General features: G+C 42.2%; 1 protein-coding gene across 1 annotated transcript in view; it reads right to left on the bottom strand.

The window, feature by feature from the left end:
* LOC136291899 (uncharacterized) overlaps positions 1-3,813 on the bottom strand; it is a 54,432-nt gene extending 50,619 nt beyond the window's left edge. The window contains exon 1 of the mRNA XM_066186990.1: positions 3,663-3,813. Within this exon, the coding sequence (XP_066043087.1) occupies positions 3,663-3,813 (151 nt within the window). The remainder of the gene's footprint in view (positions 1-3,662) is intronic.
* Positions 3,814-18,334: the final 14,521 nt, after the last annotated feature.

Below are 18,334 nucleotides of genomic sequence, written 5' to 3'. Positions count from 1 at the left end.
GGTGCCCATTTATAGAGAACATTAATTTTTTTGAGCTTTCTACTTGATGTTCCTCTGGTCCTCTATCTTACACTCTTTAATGTCACCCTCTTTCTAATGAGTCAGTTATATTTTGGCATCTTTTGCTATGCAAAAACATGCAAACAAGCTTATACTGAGAAGATTAGTCATGGCTGACATCCAAAAGAGATCAGAACATTTCAAGTCATGGCATAACACTGTAAGCCCTGCACAAACATGAGATTTGAGCATTTTGAATTGCACAAAACAAGATCTGGTCAGATAAACAAAGACAGAAAAAGTGAAAGACAGGCAGAGACCTAGGTGGCAATGTTTCCTTCCGCAGAGGGAATTTTAAACAAGAGCATTTGACTAATGTTTCCAGAGATGAGACTGGTTGAATGCCAAAACACAGTTTTCATAACCTTTAAACCTGAACTATGTAATTGTTGCATGAATCAAAAGAAAAAAAAAACAGTGACAGGTATGAACAAAGAAAATCTGTCAATCATGTGGAAAGGGGAAAGATTTATGCTGCAAGTAAGACAGCAAAAAGAGTTGGGGAAGTTAGAATGAAGGAAAAAACATAGTAACATTGAAATTAAACTATTTCCCCAGGTTGAAAAGGAATTTCAGTTATAATTAAAAAGCCTACACGCATGTGACCTGCTGTCATCTAGAAACAATTATAATCCTGCAGTGGCTGAGAAAACAGATGCAGTCCCTCTGAATAGCTAAATTAAACCCAGTTTTTTCTCCCCCTTTGATAAGGCATCCCAAAGTGAGCCCGAGTACACAGCTATTACACACTAATTAGTGAGACAAGGCACAGCCTCCCTTTACCAAGCAACCAAGCAGCCACTCAGCTGCAGCCCATCTGCCCCTTTGCAGCTTTGCAGTGCTTCAGCAGAGACATGCAGTAGTGCAACAGCAGCCACGGTGGTCTAAAGGGTAAAATTTCATAGGGAGAAGTAGTGTCTTTATATATCTTTATATAGCTGAAAAAATTGAGCCAACTTCAGGCTCTTTAATCTTTCCCAAAGGCTTGCCTAACATCTTGTCCTTTTCCCCAGCTATGCCTGTTACTTTAGTAAAAGATTTGGTCTATCCCCACAGCCTTAACATCAGAGACAGGACAGTCTGAGACCATTCACTCTTTCCTTCATCCATGGGCTAAAAGCAATTATTCTACAATTTTAGGAACTGATATGACAGGAGGAAAAGAGCCAAACTGCCACTCCACAGGCACTGCATTTCAAATGTAAATGTCTTGCTGAGCTATGGCAATATTAAAATAGCCTCTTGGCTGTCAGAGGCTGCCCATAGGACTATCGTTCTCCAGCACAGAGTGAAAGCGAAACGAGATAACCCTGTGATGGGAACTGGGGCCTGAAGTCATTTCTCTTACACCATAAAGCTGCTGAAAAGATTAGTAATTGGAAACTGCTCTTAGAATGTTCTTAATAGGATTCACCTCTCTAACCAGTGTGGTAGCTGGTAGGGTTACCTCTGAGGTCATTAATTAGTCACTACTTTAAATGAGCCTCTTTCTGTGTAACTTCATCCTTCTAAACTTTGTAACTTCAGTGTAGTCTCCATTTCAGGCATATGGTTTTCCCTCAATGAGGCTGTTAGCATGGTAATTCCCCCCTTGCCAACAGCAATCAAGAAGTAATAAAACAATTTGGAATCTTTATTCATGCATTAGATTTTCCTATCCAATTGATACATTTACATCTTAAATGTAGATTATTAAAAAGATGATGATTTTTGCACTATGTCAAATTTAGTGAAGAACACAGTGCGTTTACTTCTAAGGCTCATCTCTGCTTTTCTTTTTTTCCAGAGGCTTAGAAAAGCAGAGTCTCTTAATGAACCTTTGTTAATATGCACATTTATATGATCTGATTGGCCCCTGCAGCAGCTTAGGAAAACCTGTGAAAAGGCAGCTGACAGAGTTACCAAAAACCCCTGCTAATTGGAATTATTAATTGTTTATAGATTCATTTACCACAAAGAGAAGAAATAAAAGGCAGCGACAGAAAACCCCTCAATTTTTCAGGCAAGACAGTCCGTAGTAAAATGGGAGTAAGGTCATGTCCCTGTTAAATGGCACATGCTCAAGTTCCAATTATGTGCCTTGTTTTTTTTTAAATATCAATCCTACAGGTAAGATCAAAGTCTGTAACCTTGAGATCTGATGTTCTCTGCTCCAGGAGCCCTTTCTGCCACAGGTATCAGAGCACCTGCAGAGGGTGCAGCCCTGTTAGACACAACAGGCAGGTGACTGGTCCCACGGGTGTTGCCAGCTTTTGCTAGACCCGCCCTTAAGTGATTTCTGACTTGGCTGGGGGTCCTTGGAAAGGAGCTGGCACAGACTCAGGGCCAGCAGCGCAGCTGGGAACTGCACCCTGGGCTGCAAGCCTCCTTCATTAAATTGCCCTGCCCTCCACTGTCAGCCCTTGCTGCTCAAAGCACAGGGTGACGAATTTCTAAATGAAAAAAGAGAAGCTGATGAAGAAATATACAGAAGAATTGTAAAAAGCTTGTGTGTTCACTCGTGGGGGAGGGGACTTTGGCTCCAGCTGGGCATGGTCCAGAGGACAGACAGGAGATGCTCTGAACTGCCACACTGGGATGAGATTCAGGACTGAGAGAAAGCCTCTGCCCCCTGGAAGGGCTGCCTGAGGGAAGGATTGAGAGTTCTGCATTGCTTTTGAACTGGGCGACCCAAACTTGAGCTTGCTAAGGGCAATTTGCCAAGAGCCCGAGGGCTGCCCCCAGTCTGTATAGGCATTTGCATAAGTGGTTTTTGTTGTGATTTCTAGGGGCTGGGGTTTGTTTCGAGCTCTTGGAAATGCTCTTGGTATGTTGGCATGGTTTTATGTGGCAAACACTCTCAGTACAGCTCATACATTCGAGTCTGAGAGGAAAAAACAGTGCACAAGCACCAACATTTCTCACCCGCTGTCTTGTGGCCACCTGTTCTAGTTCAGCTCCCCTCAGGGGGAAAAGCCTTTGTGTACCCAAAAAGGGGACCTTCTAGGTCTCCAGCACTCATTCTCATGGTGGATTTCTACTTACCATGTGCTAGAAATGCAATGCAGCAGAGAGGGACCAGTCTGAAACATTCCTGAGTGCGTGGAAGAAAATTTCCTTACACAGCTGGTGAGGACCCAACTAGGGAACGTGCCTCCTTAGACCTGTTTGTGAACACAGAAGGGATTGTGGCTGATGTGATGGTTGGAAGCCAACTCTGGCTTCCAAAGATCAGGAAATGAAAATTTTTTGCTCATGGAGAAGCAAGGATGGAGGTCAGCAGAAACAGCCTGTCTGAGATGAGAGCTCTGACTTCAACTCGGGAAAAAAAAATTGAGGGTTTAAGACCTTTGGAGGGAGGGGAAAGCAACATAGGAGAAGCACAAGGATGTTGTGAGGCTGTGCAGGAAGAAAGTTAGAAGGGTTAAATCCCTTAAATCCAACTTGAACTTAATCTGGTTACTGTCATAAAAGACAATAAAAATGTTTCTACAAATACATTCACAGCCAAAAAAAAAAAAATACTAACAAGAATCTCCATCCTTTACAGATGAAAAGGGAAACACAGTAAAAACAAAAAAGGATGAGGAAGAGGCTGAGGTATTTATTAATGTCTTCTTTGCCCCAGTCTTTAATGGCAAGACCGGAGATGTTCCCCAGGACTTGGTACTGGGCCCAGTCCGCATCAATAACTTCATCAATGATCTCAATGAAGGAATCAAATACATCTTCAGTCAGCTGGAAGTTGATGCAGCTCAGCCTGGAATGGTCCATCCTGGTCTCCAAATTTAGGGCAAAACTGTGGGACCGAGGAGATGTTCAGATACCATGGCCAGGGAAGAGGTCACAGCCTGACAGAGTTCAAGAGGCACTTGGAAAATTCTCTAGGGCACACGGTGTGAATCTTGGGGATGGTGCTGTCCAGGGTCAGGGGTTGGACTCAATGAGCCTTGAAGGGCCCTTCCAATTCAGCTTATTCTGTGGTTTTGTGCTTTCAGATGTTTTGGCTGTTTCTACGCCTGTACATTTTTAGTGCTTCTGTGCCTTAAAGGAAGAATATTTCTCAGTATTTCCATGCTCCTTAGAAATGTCCCAGCATATAAATCAGCTGTTCTGGCTGTTTGCTGGAGATAGGATTTGTCTATTTCCCTTTATTTGTTTTATCTTCCAGAAGAGATGATTAGAAGCTGCTTGTTGATTGAATGTTTAGCTGAACAGCTTTCTCCTCACTATGTAATACAGGGAGCAGTTCAGGAAAATTGCCTCATGAACTTTAAATACTGGGCAAAATATGATGTTATGTCTGCTGGATTCATTTGAGTGCGATAAGCACACTGTAGGAAGTCCTGTATCACTGAGATCTACTCAGGCTGTGCTGAAGTCAAAATAAGCCTTCATTTCTAGTTACTTGCAGCAACTGGGCATTTGCAGGCCCTGCAAGGTAATGGTAGTGTGACTGAGTGGGGAGGAAATAGGGCTGAGTCATTGCACTTCATAATCAGTTCTGCCATGGATTTCTTCTATGTATCTGAAAAAACTCCTGTAATCCATAACATACCTGAGGGAGGCATGCATCCTCCCTCAGGTTCCTACAGCTTCTGGTAAGGAATATAAAGGACTTTCTGCATGGCAAGGACCCTTTCCTGCAAAGGATGAGTGAGGCAAAAGGACATTTTTGGGTGAGGTGATAGGTGCTGGAGAGCTTGGCAGAGATGGGAACGAGGGGAAATGTGACCTGGCAATCTTCAGTGTCAAACCACATCCTTGCCTCTCAAGCAGTGCTGGAAATTCTCTTTCCCTTTAAGTTGCAGCCCAAAGCCACTGTGGTTTTACTTGTGTGTGGCCAGAGGAAGAGGTTTGAACAAGGCAAGCCTCCAGTGCACAAACCATGAAAGCTCAGTGGCCACCCAAATAAAAAGTGGAAATGAGCAAAAGAAAGAAAATCCACCACTGTGTATATTTCAATGGCATGTTTAAGGCCCTTTCAAAGCTTGAAGAAAAGCAGGCGGATGAGTAATGGCGAGTAAATACTTGAGGCTGGCAACACTAAGACCTTTTGTTTGTTTAGGAAATTAATTTCGAGGTTATCCTCCCTCCACTGCTTTTCCACAGTGGTATGTCCAGGTTGCAAGCTGCCCCAGCTCTGACACGCAGCAGCCCTTTGGATTTCCTGACCTTGCCTGAGGAGAAGCTGGACCTGCAGAGAGCAGGGAGTGTGGGGCACAGGTGCCTGAGGAAGTTCCTGTGCCCCAGAGCAGCTCCACAAGCGTTGCCAGGTGCTTACCAGACCTCCAGCAGCAGATCACCTCTCTGCCGAGCAGCCCTGCACGTTGTGGGTCAAGAGTTTGTGCAGTTCTGATGTTTGTGCCTGTGGAGGCTGTGAGGGTTACACACTCAAATCATGACTGAATTCCAGGCTCAATACTCTGCTGAAGTGACATCACCAAACAGTGACAACCAAAATTGTGGGATTTATGCTGCGGGTGGTCATTCAGCTGGGAGCAGGTCTGAAAGTCCTGCTTTCATTTTGAGTTGGATAATCTTACAGGTAGTTTCAGTGCAGGCTCGGGTTCTGCTATTCTTATTTTAAACCATAACCTTTTCATCTTTCCCAAATGGGATGCTTTGGTTGTTGTGGTTCTTGTGACTCAAAACAAGTAGAACAAAAATACTGCATCACACACAGCCCCAGGGGAAGGCACTGAGACCCTCCTCCTCATTCTGCAGACCCCCCAGAAACTCTTCAGTCTGACAATGCTCCCTGGGTATATTCAAGGCCAGAAATATTAGAAATTAAATCTCTCTTCTTGCATCAGCAATCCCATAGAAATGCACAGCTAAAACTACTTTGGCTGCAGTTTCAGGAAGTCTGGGATGCAGACCTAGTTAAAAAAGGATTCAACATCTGGCATGAGAACATACAGATGAGGAAATGCATCTTTGAACACATGTAGCTCCATTGTGTGTTCATCTCTCCTAAAAGGCCATTTTATAACTGTCATGGAATGAAAGTGCTGGGACAGCCCAGAGTTGGTCTACCAGCAGTTCTAGAGGTCACAAAACTCATGTTCCTATACACTGGCACACACAGGCAAGCCTTTCCTCTCCGCTCTGCTGGCACAAAACTGGTGTGCATGAAGCAAGGCATTGCAAATAGACAAAAATGACACCAAAGATGATAGGTCTGAAAATCTGGAACTAACATAATTTTGGATTATTTTGCCAGTGAACTTTTTTATTTTTTCTTTTTTTTTTTTTTTTTTTTCCAGTTGACTGCACTTTTCTAAAGACCAGATTTTGAGAGGCCTGAGAGATCTTTGTAAGCTTCCATCATTCTGGGCTTTTTAACTTTTGGAAGTCTGCCTTCATCACATTGTCACTGTCTTAGGTGCTCCTCTCTGAGGAGTTTTTCCATCTGAAAGACAGGAGTCGCAGTCCTTCTCTCAGACCAGACTCACACAGCTGTGGTGCAGGTGCAATGGGGTTGTCTGGTGGTTGTAAGGGAAGGAACAGTTATTTCAGGTGAATTCCATAAAACTGTTCTCAACAACAAGCCTTCCTGTGCAAGCTAGATGTACATTCAGCTTTAAAACTACAAGCAGGAATCACCTGTCTGGGCCTTCTCCAACCCTAAAGGAGGTTTAAGAATCCATCTTGGTTAACTCAAGACGGAGGCTGATAAGGACAGGAACTCACTTTACTTAGCCTGTTGTATTCACAGAGTGCAGTGATGCCTGTGACTCCTGAAAAGTGGCCATTCCTTGTGTAGTTCCCTAAAGCAACTATTACCTCATGAGCTTACCTGCCAGATCCCTTCCTTATCTGGTATAGGGTCTCTTTTTCTCTTCACCTCCCTCTCTCTGAACTGGGAGCTGCCTGCCAGTCTTTCTCACTGATAAAAACATCTTTATCTTCACTGGATACCTTGTTTTCCTAGACAAACTGGGGCCTACATCCCTACAGATAACTCCATCTCTTGTTTACTTCTTCCCATATATTCCTTTCCTGCTAGTGGTCTGGTCATCCTAGCTGGCTCTCCTGTGTCTACCTGGCTTTTGGCAGTGTTGAGCTGTGTTTAGCCTGAACAACACACATACTATTGAGTTTTAAATCCTACCAAGGATAATATTCCATCTACAACCACAATATGCCATTAAGCACACAATTACAGGTTGTTTTCTTTGCTAATTAGCAATGCAACACCACGATCTGTGTGTAAATCAGCAACAGATTTATTAGCCACCCACCTTGCCTTAGATTGTAATGACTCTGATCTCATTGTTGGAAGCCCCAAAGGATAAATCACAGATGTCTTGCAGGTTGTGACTTCAGTTTTTCACTGCATTTAGGGGGTGAAACAGATTTATGAATACTTCAGCAACGCAGATTAAAAGCTGGAATTCATTGGCAGTAAGTGCTCCTCTGTTGTATAAGGCTGTAATGATCATCAGTATTGATTAGGGAGCTGCACAGTATCTGTATTCTTTCCCCTATGTTTTAGCAGAAATGTACGGTATATCTCCATAAATATACTACGATATCTTCCTCATGGTATTAATAATACATTAGATTCTGAGAGTGAACATTTACTGCACTTTGCTAGGTAAGTGGCTGCAGATTTTAAGTTTCTCAATTTGAGAGCAGGGATGATTGACTCCTGGAAGAAACAATATATGGTTTATTACAGTAAAGCATATCACTGTTGATTGTTATTGGGAAGAATTTTCAATGCCTTTAAATTGTATGCTAGAGGAGCTCTTTAGAATCACTCACCCTATTTAAAGAGAAACTGATGTCTGACTTATTATCCGGCATCTGCACATACAATGTTAATCAAAAAGTCCACCAGCAAGAAAAGTTTGTTCCTACCCTTGAAACGCTTTAGTATACCCATTATTTCCTCTAAGGTAGTCCAAATATTCTATAGTCCGCACAATCTCAGTTTCAAGTAAACACCCCTTCAGAAAGAATAGTTTCCTCATCAAAAGTTTAAGTTGTCACCCAGTAAAGAATCCAGTGAAGTGAATGAAAAGTGACAGTGAAGGCCTTCAGGATCAGACCTCAGTGTGAGGGACAGACTGCCTGGAGGCCGGGAACATCAGTCCCTTCAAGTGCAACACGAGATGTTTCAGGGTCTCCTGCGAGAATGAGGTAGTGGAATGGCTCTACCTTTCCTCTATCTGAGTGACTCGAGTTCAGCACTGCTCCAGCAAACACAAGCAGCAGTGACTGCAATCCTGTCACACTGTCCCAACATGGCTTTTAAGGGATCTCTGCTTTTATCTTGTGCTTCCAACTCTGCCTGGGTCTTGCTGCCCTCTCAGTGCCAGCCTTAGAGTATAGACATTTATGGTGGCTGTTAGACTGGTAAAGAAAATAACCTTATGGCTGGCAATGTTTTCAAATATTTTGGACCAAAAAGAGATCCCTCAGGAAGAAGTTGTGTTTGCTTTGAAGTGGATTATTCTTCATCACAATTCTTTTCCGGCACTATCTCTGAGCAAGAAAAGGGTGGGCACTATGGTGCAGTATGCTGAACACATCTGAAAAGTCTTCTCACACTCACAGAGAAAAAGTTCACCATCACAATCCTAAATGATTAAATGGTATTCTTCCGAAGTGGATATGTGAGATTTTAACTACCCAAGAGATAGAAACCCTAATCCCAGTAAAAGGGAAAGGAAGTAGAGTGAGGAGATTCATGACTGTTAATAGTGCTTGTGTGGGCAATCACTCAGCTTTCATTGCTAGAGCTGAATCAACCTTGTGAAGCCATCTTTTGTTGCTAAATCAGTGTAACCTTTTCATGTTATTGTCACCGTCAATGTGTTTGTGACATTTACACAGTGGCTATACCCCATAGTCCTTTTCTGTTTAATATTCTCTCCTCTTGTCACAGTGTCATTCAGGGTGTGGGAGGGTGGTGAGGTCAGCAGTCACATGCTCACCCACAGTATTGGGGCAATGAGAACAGTCTGGCAGTATTTTGTGTAGCACTGAAATAAATCCTGGCGGATGCTCCCACTGACAGGAGGAAAAACAGCTCTGGGCTTGAACCCCAGTTCTGCAAATTCTTGTCACAGATGCAGAGAACAGGGCTGGTAAAACTCACCCAGTGAATCCCTCTGCCTCAAGGCAGGGATAATTACATCTCAGTCAATCCTGGTAGCTGTTTGTCTCATCTGCCCTTAAAGACATCCAGTGCTGGAGACTACACAATCTTGTCAGACAATCTGTTGTGTGCCTCACAGTCCTTGCCACTGAAAACATTACATTATCCACTAGACATTTCACAGGGGATGGTTTCTTCCAGTCTTTATCTTTCGTTCAGGACATGGGTCAGGGTTGAGAAGTTCATCCCAAAATGTTCATTCCCAAATATTCTGTGTGCTCTGCATGCTGTTCTGCTGCACCTTGGTGAAGCTGAACATATGCTGTTCATTCTGTGAACTCTCACCTACATCACAGGAAGAGTAACAGCACACTCTGTTAGCAGAGGCTTTGATCACTTCCAAACATTGCACAAAGGAACCTTGAACAACTAGGAAAATTAGCAGGCTGGGATTACTTCTACAGTGTCCCTTGCTAAACATGGCAAACCAGGCTCTTCTGCACTCCTCTCTGTCTGGATTCCTTTTCCTTTTCCTCAGGATGGCAGTTCCACCTCACCACAAGGCTGCAGCTGCTCTGCTGTTTTCTTCCTGCTCTGCACAAACCTTTCCTGCCAAGAGTATGTCTTTGACCTCACACAGTTCTGCAGTTCTCCCACGTGAAGCCACCTGACAGGTCTGCTGACTGTTTTTTAAGGTTTTGGCTGGAGGAAAGTTGTGGTTGAATGGTGCCTCTAATTCTCTCCTGAACTAAGGTTCAGGCTGATGCATGAATAGAGGGGCAAGCCAAGCTGGGACATATGGGCACAAGTGAGGGGAATGGAAAGGATGACATGCTAAAAGCAGGTCCTTTGCTCAGTATGCAAAGTGCTGCAAGCCATGCACAAACATTAAATCATATCTGCAGCTGTGGACAGTTTAGCCTCTTTATCCTCAGCCTGGTGAGGAGCACCAGCTTTTCTTGCTGTAAGACATTGTTCCACATTTGTAAGTCAGTGACTGTTTGACCCTTTGGTTGTCAGAAGACAGGAAAATAGCCTTGGAAGCTTGACAAGACATAAATACCTTCCTCTTTGTCCAGAATTACTAGGATTATACGCAGGGTTGCGCAGGAAGGATTATCACATGAATGGGTCTGAATTTTGCTGGCTCCATGTGCAATTCTGTCATTTCTCTTCCTGGAATAGTGCTGAAATTCTTACCAAAGTGTCAGCAGTTTAGAGGTCATAATAAGCAACTGAAAGGTAAAAATCATTTAAAGCCTGTTTCAAAATGCCATGGATGTCGTATGAGTCCAAAAATCCTCTTCTATTTTCATTTCCCAGCCGAGGGGAGGGGGTATTAAATTATGTAAATCAATCACAAATTGCTTAACCTTTCCATGAGTGCACTGTAACTGGGGAGGGTGAAATAAGCCCATTATCAGCAACAGAGCAGCAAGCCCTTTTGGGGAGCTGCAGTTGATTCTGCTTACCCCCTCCAGTGCTGCTGTGGAAATTGCTGTTTGTGAACTTTGCCTCTCTCAGTTCAGCTCTTCTCATCCCAGGGCTAGAGCTGCACAAAACCTCCAAAGTGCTTCAAAGACAGCAGTGTGGAAAGCACCATATTCCCAGCATTCTGTCACTGCACCCGCTTGGCTGTGCGTTAGTAATAACTGATGACAGCCAATAAAATCAAATAAGTACATGTGCAAATGGTAATGGAGGAAAATAAAACTAAATAATGCCTTAGCAGGCCCTGATTACCTTGATCTTGGCTTGCTGTCACACTAGTCTGTCCTCATTGGGGAAAAGACATGAAGTTCTACAATCTCTTCAGAAGGAAAGGTATGCATGAAGGGGTTTTCATAGGTAATTATTTACAAATTCCCTGCAACCATGCTGCCTCTGTTGTTTTTATTAACCTAATAAAATATATTATCTGGAGAAAAGCTTGGTGCATATAGCAGTTAAATTTATATGTGTTATTCTAGTATGACAAATATTTTGTTATAGTTTGCTAGCAATTATTCAGAATAACACAAACAGCTTGGTATGATTGTAGCCCTGCGAATTGACATTTGAAATATTTATAAGTACAGCCATCCTGCCATATGGGCCCTCTTTGGAGTTATCAGTCACCGCATCCCACTGCCTCTGCAGCTTCACATGCTAACACTGCCTGCTTCTGCAGCTGGAAGGAGCAGAGCTCTGGGCAGCAGGACATTCCCCATGCTTCAGGCATAGCTGTCAGCCCTGGAAGATGGGATGGAGGCTGGTGGAGCACATGGCTGGCTGAGGCAAGTTCTGCAAACACCCACGTATCCCTCGTGTGCCGTTTAATGCCACACGGTGGATCCGGAATAATGGGTCTCTCTGGAAGTGAGTTTTAAATGCAAAAAACACCTACCACTGATTGTTCACTTTGGAATGGTGTTATTACACGCTGGGGAAACAGAGGGCATCTCTCCTTGGCCTACTGATTTGCAGGGTCTCTCCTCATCATGGAAAATGCATGTGATGGCCTGGCTAGCAAAAGAAGGACGTGTCACGGTTTTTTCCCCTAAAATGAGTCTTTCTGTTCTCACATCCAATAGCTTATGAATAAATAGCTGGTACTTGTTCATAAACAAATGTTCATAAAACAAATTTGTTCATAAAACAAAACCCTTTCAACAGAGACTCACATCTGTGCAAAACTCTCACTGCTCTCAGTGAAATTCCACTCAAAGGAATGATGACAGGGTACATCCCCAGCACAACCAGGAACTAAAACGTGTGTTGCATTCTTTCTTTAACCAATTAGTCGTATGTACAAATCTTCTGCATCAAAAAATGAGGTGGAAATTCCTCCTGGTTAATTCATTTGAGTCTTGGTTTCAGTCCTGGGAATTTCAATCAAGTGCAAGGATCATTGAAAACTCAGGAGGGGGATAGAAAAAAAAAAAAAAAAACAAGAAAAAAAAACCACAAAAGAGGGAAGAGCAAAAGAAAAGGAGTATGTATTTTCTACACACATAAAGACTCTCGCTGTTTTAAAACCTTGTTAACTTACCCGAGAGTGATATTTGGTGACTGGTGCATTTTGTGTGTGTAGAAAGCAAATCCCAGAGGATTCCTAGGCTTGGTGTATCTGCAAAAGAGACAAAATAGGTAGAAAAATAAATTTTTTGCTTAGCTGCAGCCAAGCTGGACAAACAGCTCAGAGAATTAAGCTCCCAAAAGTATATTTTCTCCTCTGAGTGCAAAGGACTTTTCCAAGCAACTGGCAACTTCATGTCCCCTTTGTCTGCATGGTGTTCACAAGAGCCCCGAAGAACGAGGATCGATGAAAGAGAGACAAGTTCCTAAATGAGACAGTGAAAGTAGATGAAAAATGCTTCTCTGTTTGATAACAAATACTCCTCAAGGTGAGAGACACAATGACTGATCAAAATGTCTTCTGCCAGAGGAAGGAGACCTACCAGGAGCCAGATATTCTGTCCTTCTCTTTGCTCCCACTTTGCTGGTCACCTTACACTCAAGGTTCAAAACAATTTTGGTGAAAAGAACCCAAAAATTATTCAAGAATGTGGTCCCATTGAACCACAAAGGCCAGGAATATTTGCTTTTCAGAATTCATCTTGAGACAAATAATTCGGAAAAACTTCTGTTGCTATCTGGGGTTTTGGCCTTTGCCCATATTGTATTAAATGCTTTTACAATTTCTCCATCTCTAATTAAATACATACCAAACTGAGGGCAGTGAAAGAAAGCAGAGAGGATCTCGTCTTCAGAGAAACCCTCCAGTCTCTCTGGGTAAGCTACAAATCGGAAAGGCCCTGAGCATGTCTCCTGAAATAGGGGAGACAAATGAGAAATATGGGCTTTGTTCAGAATAAAAAGCAGATGAGGCTCAAAGGCACTAAGGCACAAAAGGATTAGGACACAGCACAGCTTTTCATTTGTCATCTGCAGCTCATCTGGGACCCAAACAACACCTTCAATGCCTCCTGCTCTTCGTCTTAAAGGAGAATCCAGAGACTCCCTCCAATTCATACATAAAATGATGTTGACAGAGAGCCATGTTTGGAGACATTGTGGCTTTTTGTTCCAGATAATTAGTCCCCTTGTACAGGCTGACTGTCACCAGAGAAAGGATAAATTGTGCCACAGTGCATCTTCCAGGCAAAAGGATCCACTACCTGGACGGGATGCTGGAGGGTTTAAGGATAGATGGCAGGATGTGACAGGGAAAACAGGTAAAATGTTTTTTGGTAAAATGGTGTTTGGTCTGGGTAAGTTTCATCTGTAAATGGCTCTGCTATACTGCTGTAAGTCACAGAGGCTTGTTTGGGTTGAGAACCCCTTTTAGAATTCCCCCTTGCTTTCCCAAATGAGTGCACATGTCAGCCAGCCAGCAGCACCAGGGCTCTCCAAACACCAGGAGAACTCCTGGATGGCACAGGCCCTAAGACTGCTCATTATGCCCAGGTCTTGGACAATAAAGACTTCTGGTGCTCATTCCACTGGCCAGTCAGCATGTTCTCTTCTGGTTACACAAGAGACTGCACAATACATCTTAGTAAAGGAGCATCCCAGGAGGTAATTTTTATAGAAGTGAATAAATCTACAACCTCTAGAAAGATTTTAAACTGGTATAAACCAGCCTTTGCCCTGATGACAAAAAAGCAATTTCTTCCATTTTGATTTGCTGTGGATTGATCCCTTAGTTATATTTTCATATCATTCAACATGCACAGGAGTTTACAAAGCCTATATTTATTGATTGCTCCCCAGACTGTTTAGACAGAGATGTCTTGATTTTCACCTTGGTTCTCTGCTGCAAGACAGGAGTACTCCCAAAGAAGCAGGTGAAATTCCAGTGGTGTAAAAGTGGTGGAAGCCAAAGCAGAATTGAGAATCAAGAAGTCTCATTGATCATTGCTCACAGTGATCTTTCAGCTACCCTTATCAAATATTAACAATAATGACTTATTTATATAACACGGAGAGCTAGGTGCAAGAGGATAGGCGTAAGTCCCAGAGAACTAACAAACTAAATAATAAATACATATCAATCTAAAATAATAAATAATAAATCCCATATTCCAGAGTCACTTCATTTATTTTTTTCTTTGGAGCTGTTTGCCCTCACTTTCTCTGATCAGCAGGAGGGCTTGGTTAAAAAGATCAGATAAGAAATTAATCTCTTTGATGTTTACAAAGGCAATAGGGCTTTCACACTTTTCTAAGTGCAATCCAGCTGCAGGTAAAGAATTCTGAAGCTTGTGGAAGTGCTAATTAAAGCCAGTAATAACATGATTCACCTTCAACCCTGCTCTGAAATGCCCAGTGGTTTTTTGCCAGGAGGAGTGTTGTATCTCCAGGGCACTGCTTTTGAGGAGCTCTCGTTTCAGGGATCTGCAACATAGCAACCATACGGGCTAGAAAGAGAGGAAGCCAAGTTGTTTAAATCAATCCTTGTCATAGGATCCCACTGTTTATTGATATCCTGAAGGTGAAAGGTTAATGCTTTACTCAGGAAACCACTCATCCTCCAAAATACTATTATTGTTTATCTTGCTGAAATCTATTTTTTTATTTCCCAAGACATTTTTATTTAATTTCTGTTCCAGGTTGTCTTTACTGTTTTCATAGTATCACTGTACAGACTTAATCCTTTTCCAATCTGATATTGCAAGTTGTGATGGAAAATGCCAAGTGTCTGGTATTTTTTGAAATAGAAAGATTAGCAGAAAGAAAAATTATTAACTTGAGGCTACTTGTTTTATCCCAACATGAGTTATCAGGAGCTCCAATCAAGCAATGGAGTTGAAAGTAACAGATCAACTAGAATAAACATTTGTCCCCAGGAATAATATATCTTGTCACTTTAGTAGCTTGGAACATGTTCTCATTTATCCAGCCATTTTCTTGGCAGAGCAATTGTAAATGGCCAGTTTGAAACGAGGTCTGTTCCCATTGATTTTATTCTCAACTTTTTTTTTTTTTTTTTTTAAGTCTTTGTGCCTTCTGGTTAATAAAAGAGCATGGAAGTGAAAGGTACATAAATCTGCAGCGTACACAAATAGCATTTCATGTGAACAGCTTGGCCTGTGAAATTCAATGTGGAGGAACTTCAGGTGAAATATTAACTACCTAGACTGTAAATAACTACTAACATGCATGATAATACCAGAAACTGGATGTGTTGCTTTAGAACAGGAAAGTGTCTGTGATGCAGATCAAGAAATAATTGTCATGTTCTTCTTTTCTCAGCATTTACGATCTTCCTCTCCTCAGGCTGGCTACTGGAAATAGTTAATAAATTCCTGGTCTGATGCAGGTTGGCAAATACTACATACCTACACTCATCAACTTGAAATTAAAATAATGTAGTGAAAGAATCAGAGAACTTGAAGAATATGCTTTCTGTGTTAGAATTGACATAAATCATGTGCTATTAAGACCATAGAAAATACCAGGGTCCAGCTATAACCACTGAGAAGTTATGGAGAGATTTTCTTTGTATGACCAGTTTTATAATATTGTCACAGGTGAAAAAATTGCTTCATTTTTCAGTGCCTACTGACTTCCCGTGTATTAAAGTGGAGCCTGCAAATATCATTCTAATCAACTAGGAAAGCTCTTACTAAATAGAACTGTTCATTTAACATGACAAAGTTCCTTGCATCCTGAGTGGTGTTTCTTCCCCATGGTTTAGACTGAATCCAGGACCTACTGCTTGACCTCGTCTATCAGCTCTGTCATCCCATCAGGACAGCCAAGACTGGCTTATACCACAACAAGGTATATTTCCACATTCAGCCCCAGAGACCTTCTGGGAAAGTCTGAGTACTCTCCAATGCATTTTGCCTGGACAGAACTGTCCGGGAAAATCTTCCTCAGAGGTGGCCCTGCTGGCTCTTTCCCTCTGGGAATCTCAAGCTCTGTAGTACTTGAAATCATAGTACTTGGGAATCACAAGCTCTGGGACTTCTAATGAGTGCAGAGGGATTAAGCAGTTTGCTCTGTAACATTCTGGGCAGCAGTGTCTGGCTCAGAAATAGAAACTGCTATTTCGATCTTCCCCTGAGAAAATAAACCTTTTGTATTTTTATGGGATGCTCAGGATTGGACAAATTCTTGTCAATTTCAGTAAAGCAAAAATTTGTAATTGCTGATAAGTCTCTTGTCTTAGTCCTTAAAACATGGGGTACAGCCAGAAACTCACAGCTCAGTCCTCTTTTCATTTGGCATTTTCTTCCTCCTTAATCTGCCCACTCATGTTCTTTCCTCCTCCCCTTGCTGGGAAAGCCACCCTCTGCATGCAGGGATGCCAGTACTCACCTTCCTGCACAGAGTAAATCCTCACAAAGCAGCCTGCAATAGATTAGTCTTCCAACAGTCACAGCAGGCAAGGATGTCTTCAGTTTGGGTGCAAAATTGTGGAAAGGAAGGAAAATAAATCAAATCCTATTTGCCAAAGGGCAAAATTTTGCCTTCAAGTCACTGGCCCTGAACTGAAGATTTATGGAGGGCAGGAATGAAGTGATATAGTCCTTGAACCACATCCTGTTGGCCCCCAGGGCCCCAAAGGTGAGGGCCATTTTCTGGCCCTCCAAGTTTTTCATTGCGTGGCTTTGCTGACAGGCTTCAGCATCCCACAGAAGCCATGCGGGCGGTGGTTCCTTGGACAACTACAGGCAAGTTCAGACTTTTATGAGTTGTTTATTAATTTCCACTGCTGAGAGCCGATCATTAGTTCTCTTTTTCTGCAATGTTATCAGTTAAACTTTGCCATTCCTATTTGCATCTTCCCAGTGGTTCTCAGACACTTCTTACTGAGGGTGATTCTGTTGTGTGAGGCAGATCTCTGCTGCTGTGAATGAAAACCTCAGACATGACCCCATCCAAGGCAGACCTGGGAAAAACACCTGTTAAAATGAGAGATATTTTTCATACTGGCAAGTTCTTGCTGCTCCTGCTTGCTCCCAGAAGTTGTCCCATGTATTGCTCAGTTCATCCAAAGCTCTCATACCTCTTCCTCCTGCTCATCCTCACATCTGGATGTGTGCACACATGGCTCCAGGTGCCTTCTCAGAGAGCTGAGTGTCAATAAGGCAAGGCGCTGGACACCCTCCTGGCAGAAATGACCCTGCCAAAACCCACAGAGAACCTATAAAAGAGGGTAGAAGTTTGACCTTGTTTGAGGCTCAATTCTAGAGAGCCTGTTCCTTTTGATTCTCATTTAGTGACATTTCATTAGCAGAAAGAAAATGCCTGCATCGTTGATCATTATTAGACACAAGCTTTGTTCTCTGTCTTCAGTGAGGCTTTAATCTCCAAAGCACTCATAGCATAGACAAGGAGGCAGAGACCCTGAGCTACATGCTTTGCCTGTGTTTTGGGAGTTTCTCAGTTAAGCTTTTCCTTATAAAAAATCCCAATCACTTTCCACTTCCTCCCTCCATCCACGCTACTGATCTTTCTCATTTACTCCTAAAACTCTCTCTTGCATTAAAACCACTCAGCTTTTTTTTTTTTTTTTTTTTTTTGAGAAAGCAGAACATTTTCATTTTCAAATGATGGCTCCAAATGCTGGTTTCCAAATGTTGGATTATTTCAAGAAGGCAAACATGTGCACACATTCTCTCATTAAAGAACTAAAAAGGTAACGATCAAGTCCTAAATGCCACGCACAGTTGCTATTCCAATTCAAGCACAGCATGTAATACAAGGGGCAGTGGTAGGCTATAACATTATAAATGACACCCCATTGGTGATGGAGACAAATCAGATTATGTGTGAGTAGGCTATTGATTGTGCTTAGATTTCTTAATCTCTTAAATCAATGAAAGGATAGTAAATAACAGAGACAATGTGTGCTTGGACAGCAAAGCATCTTTTAATACTTAGGTTTTCATGAGCATTTTTTAATAGTCAGTAATATCCTAAGTGGAAAGATGCTTAGCCAGCTCAAAGTATAGGTTACTATTTATTACCAAGATGCCTCAGTTGAGATTTCCTCTCTGTTTATACTAGACATCAATTCTGATTTACCTCTTGTTGAGTTAATGAAAACATGTTATGCAGTTTTATTAAAGAAAACAAAGTCCTCAATTGACTGCCTCTGAAACAGTGCAACAAATTCTGAGGAGATTAGCATAAGGATTAAACATACAGATTTTGTTGCAGGAGTTGTTTTCATGAATACATTCTTAA

This window comes from Chamaea fasciata, unplaced genomic scaffold (genome assembly GCF_029207755.1).
Source record: "Chamaea fasciata isolate MVZ Bird 193981 ecotype frontalis unplaced genomic scaffold, bChaFas1.0.hap1 SCAF_7, whole genome shotgun sequence".
NCBI classification, from domain to species: Eukaryota; Metazoa; Chordata; class Aves; order Passeriformes; family Sylviidae; genus Chamaea; species Chamaea fasciata.
The sequence above is the reverse complement of the archived record's forward strand: the minus strand, read 5'-3'. Positions and strand labels throughout refer to the sequence as shown.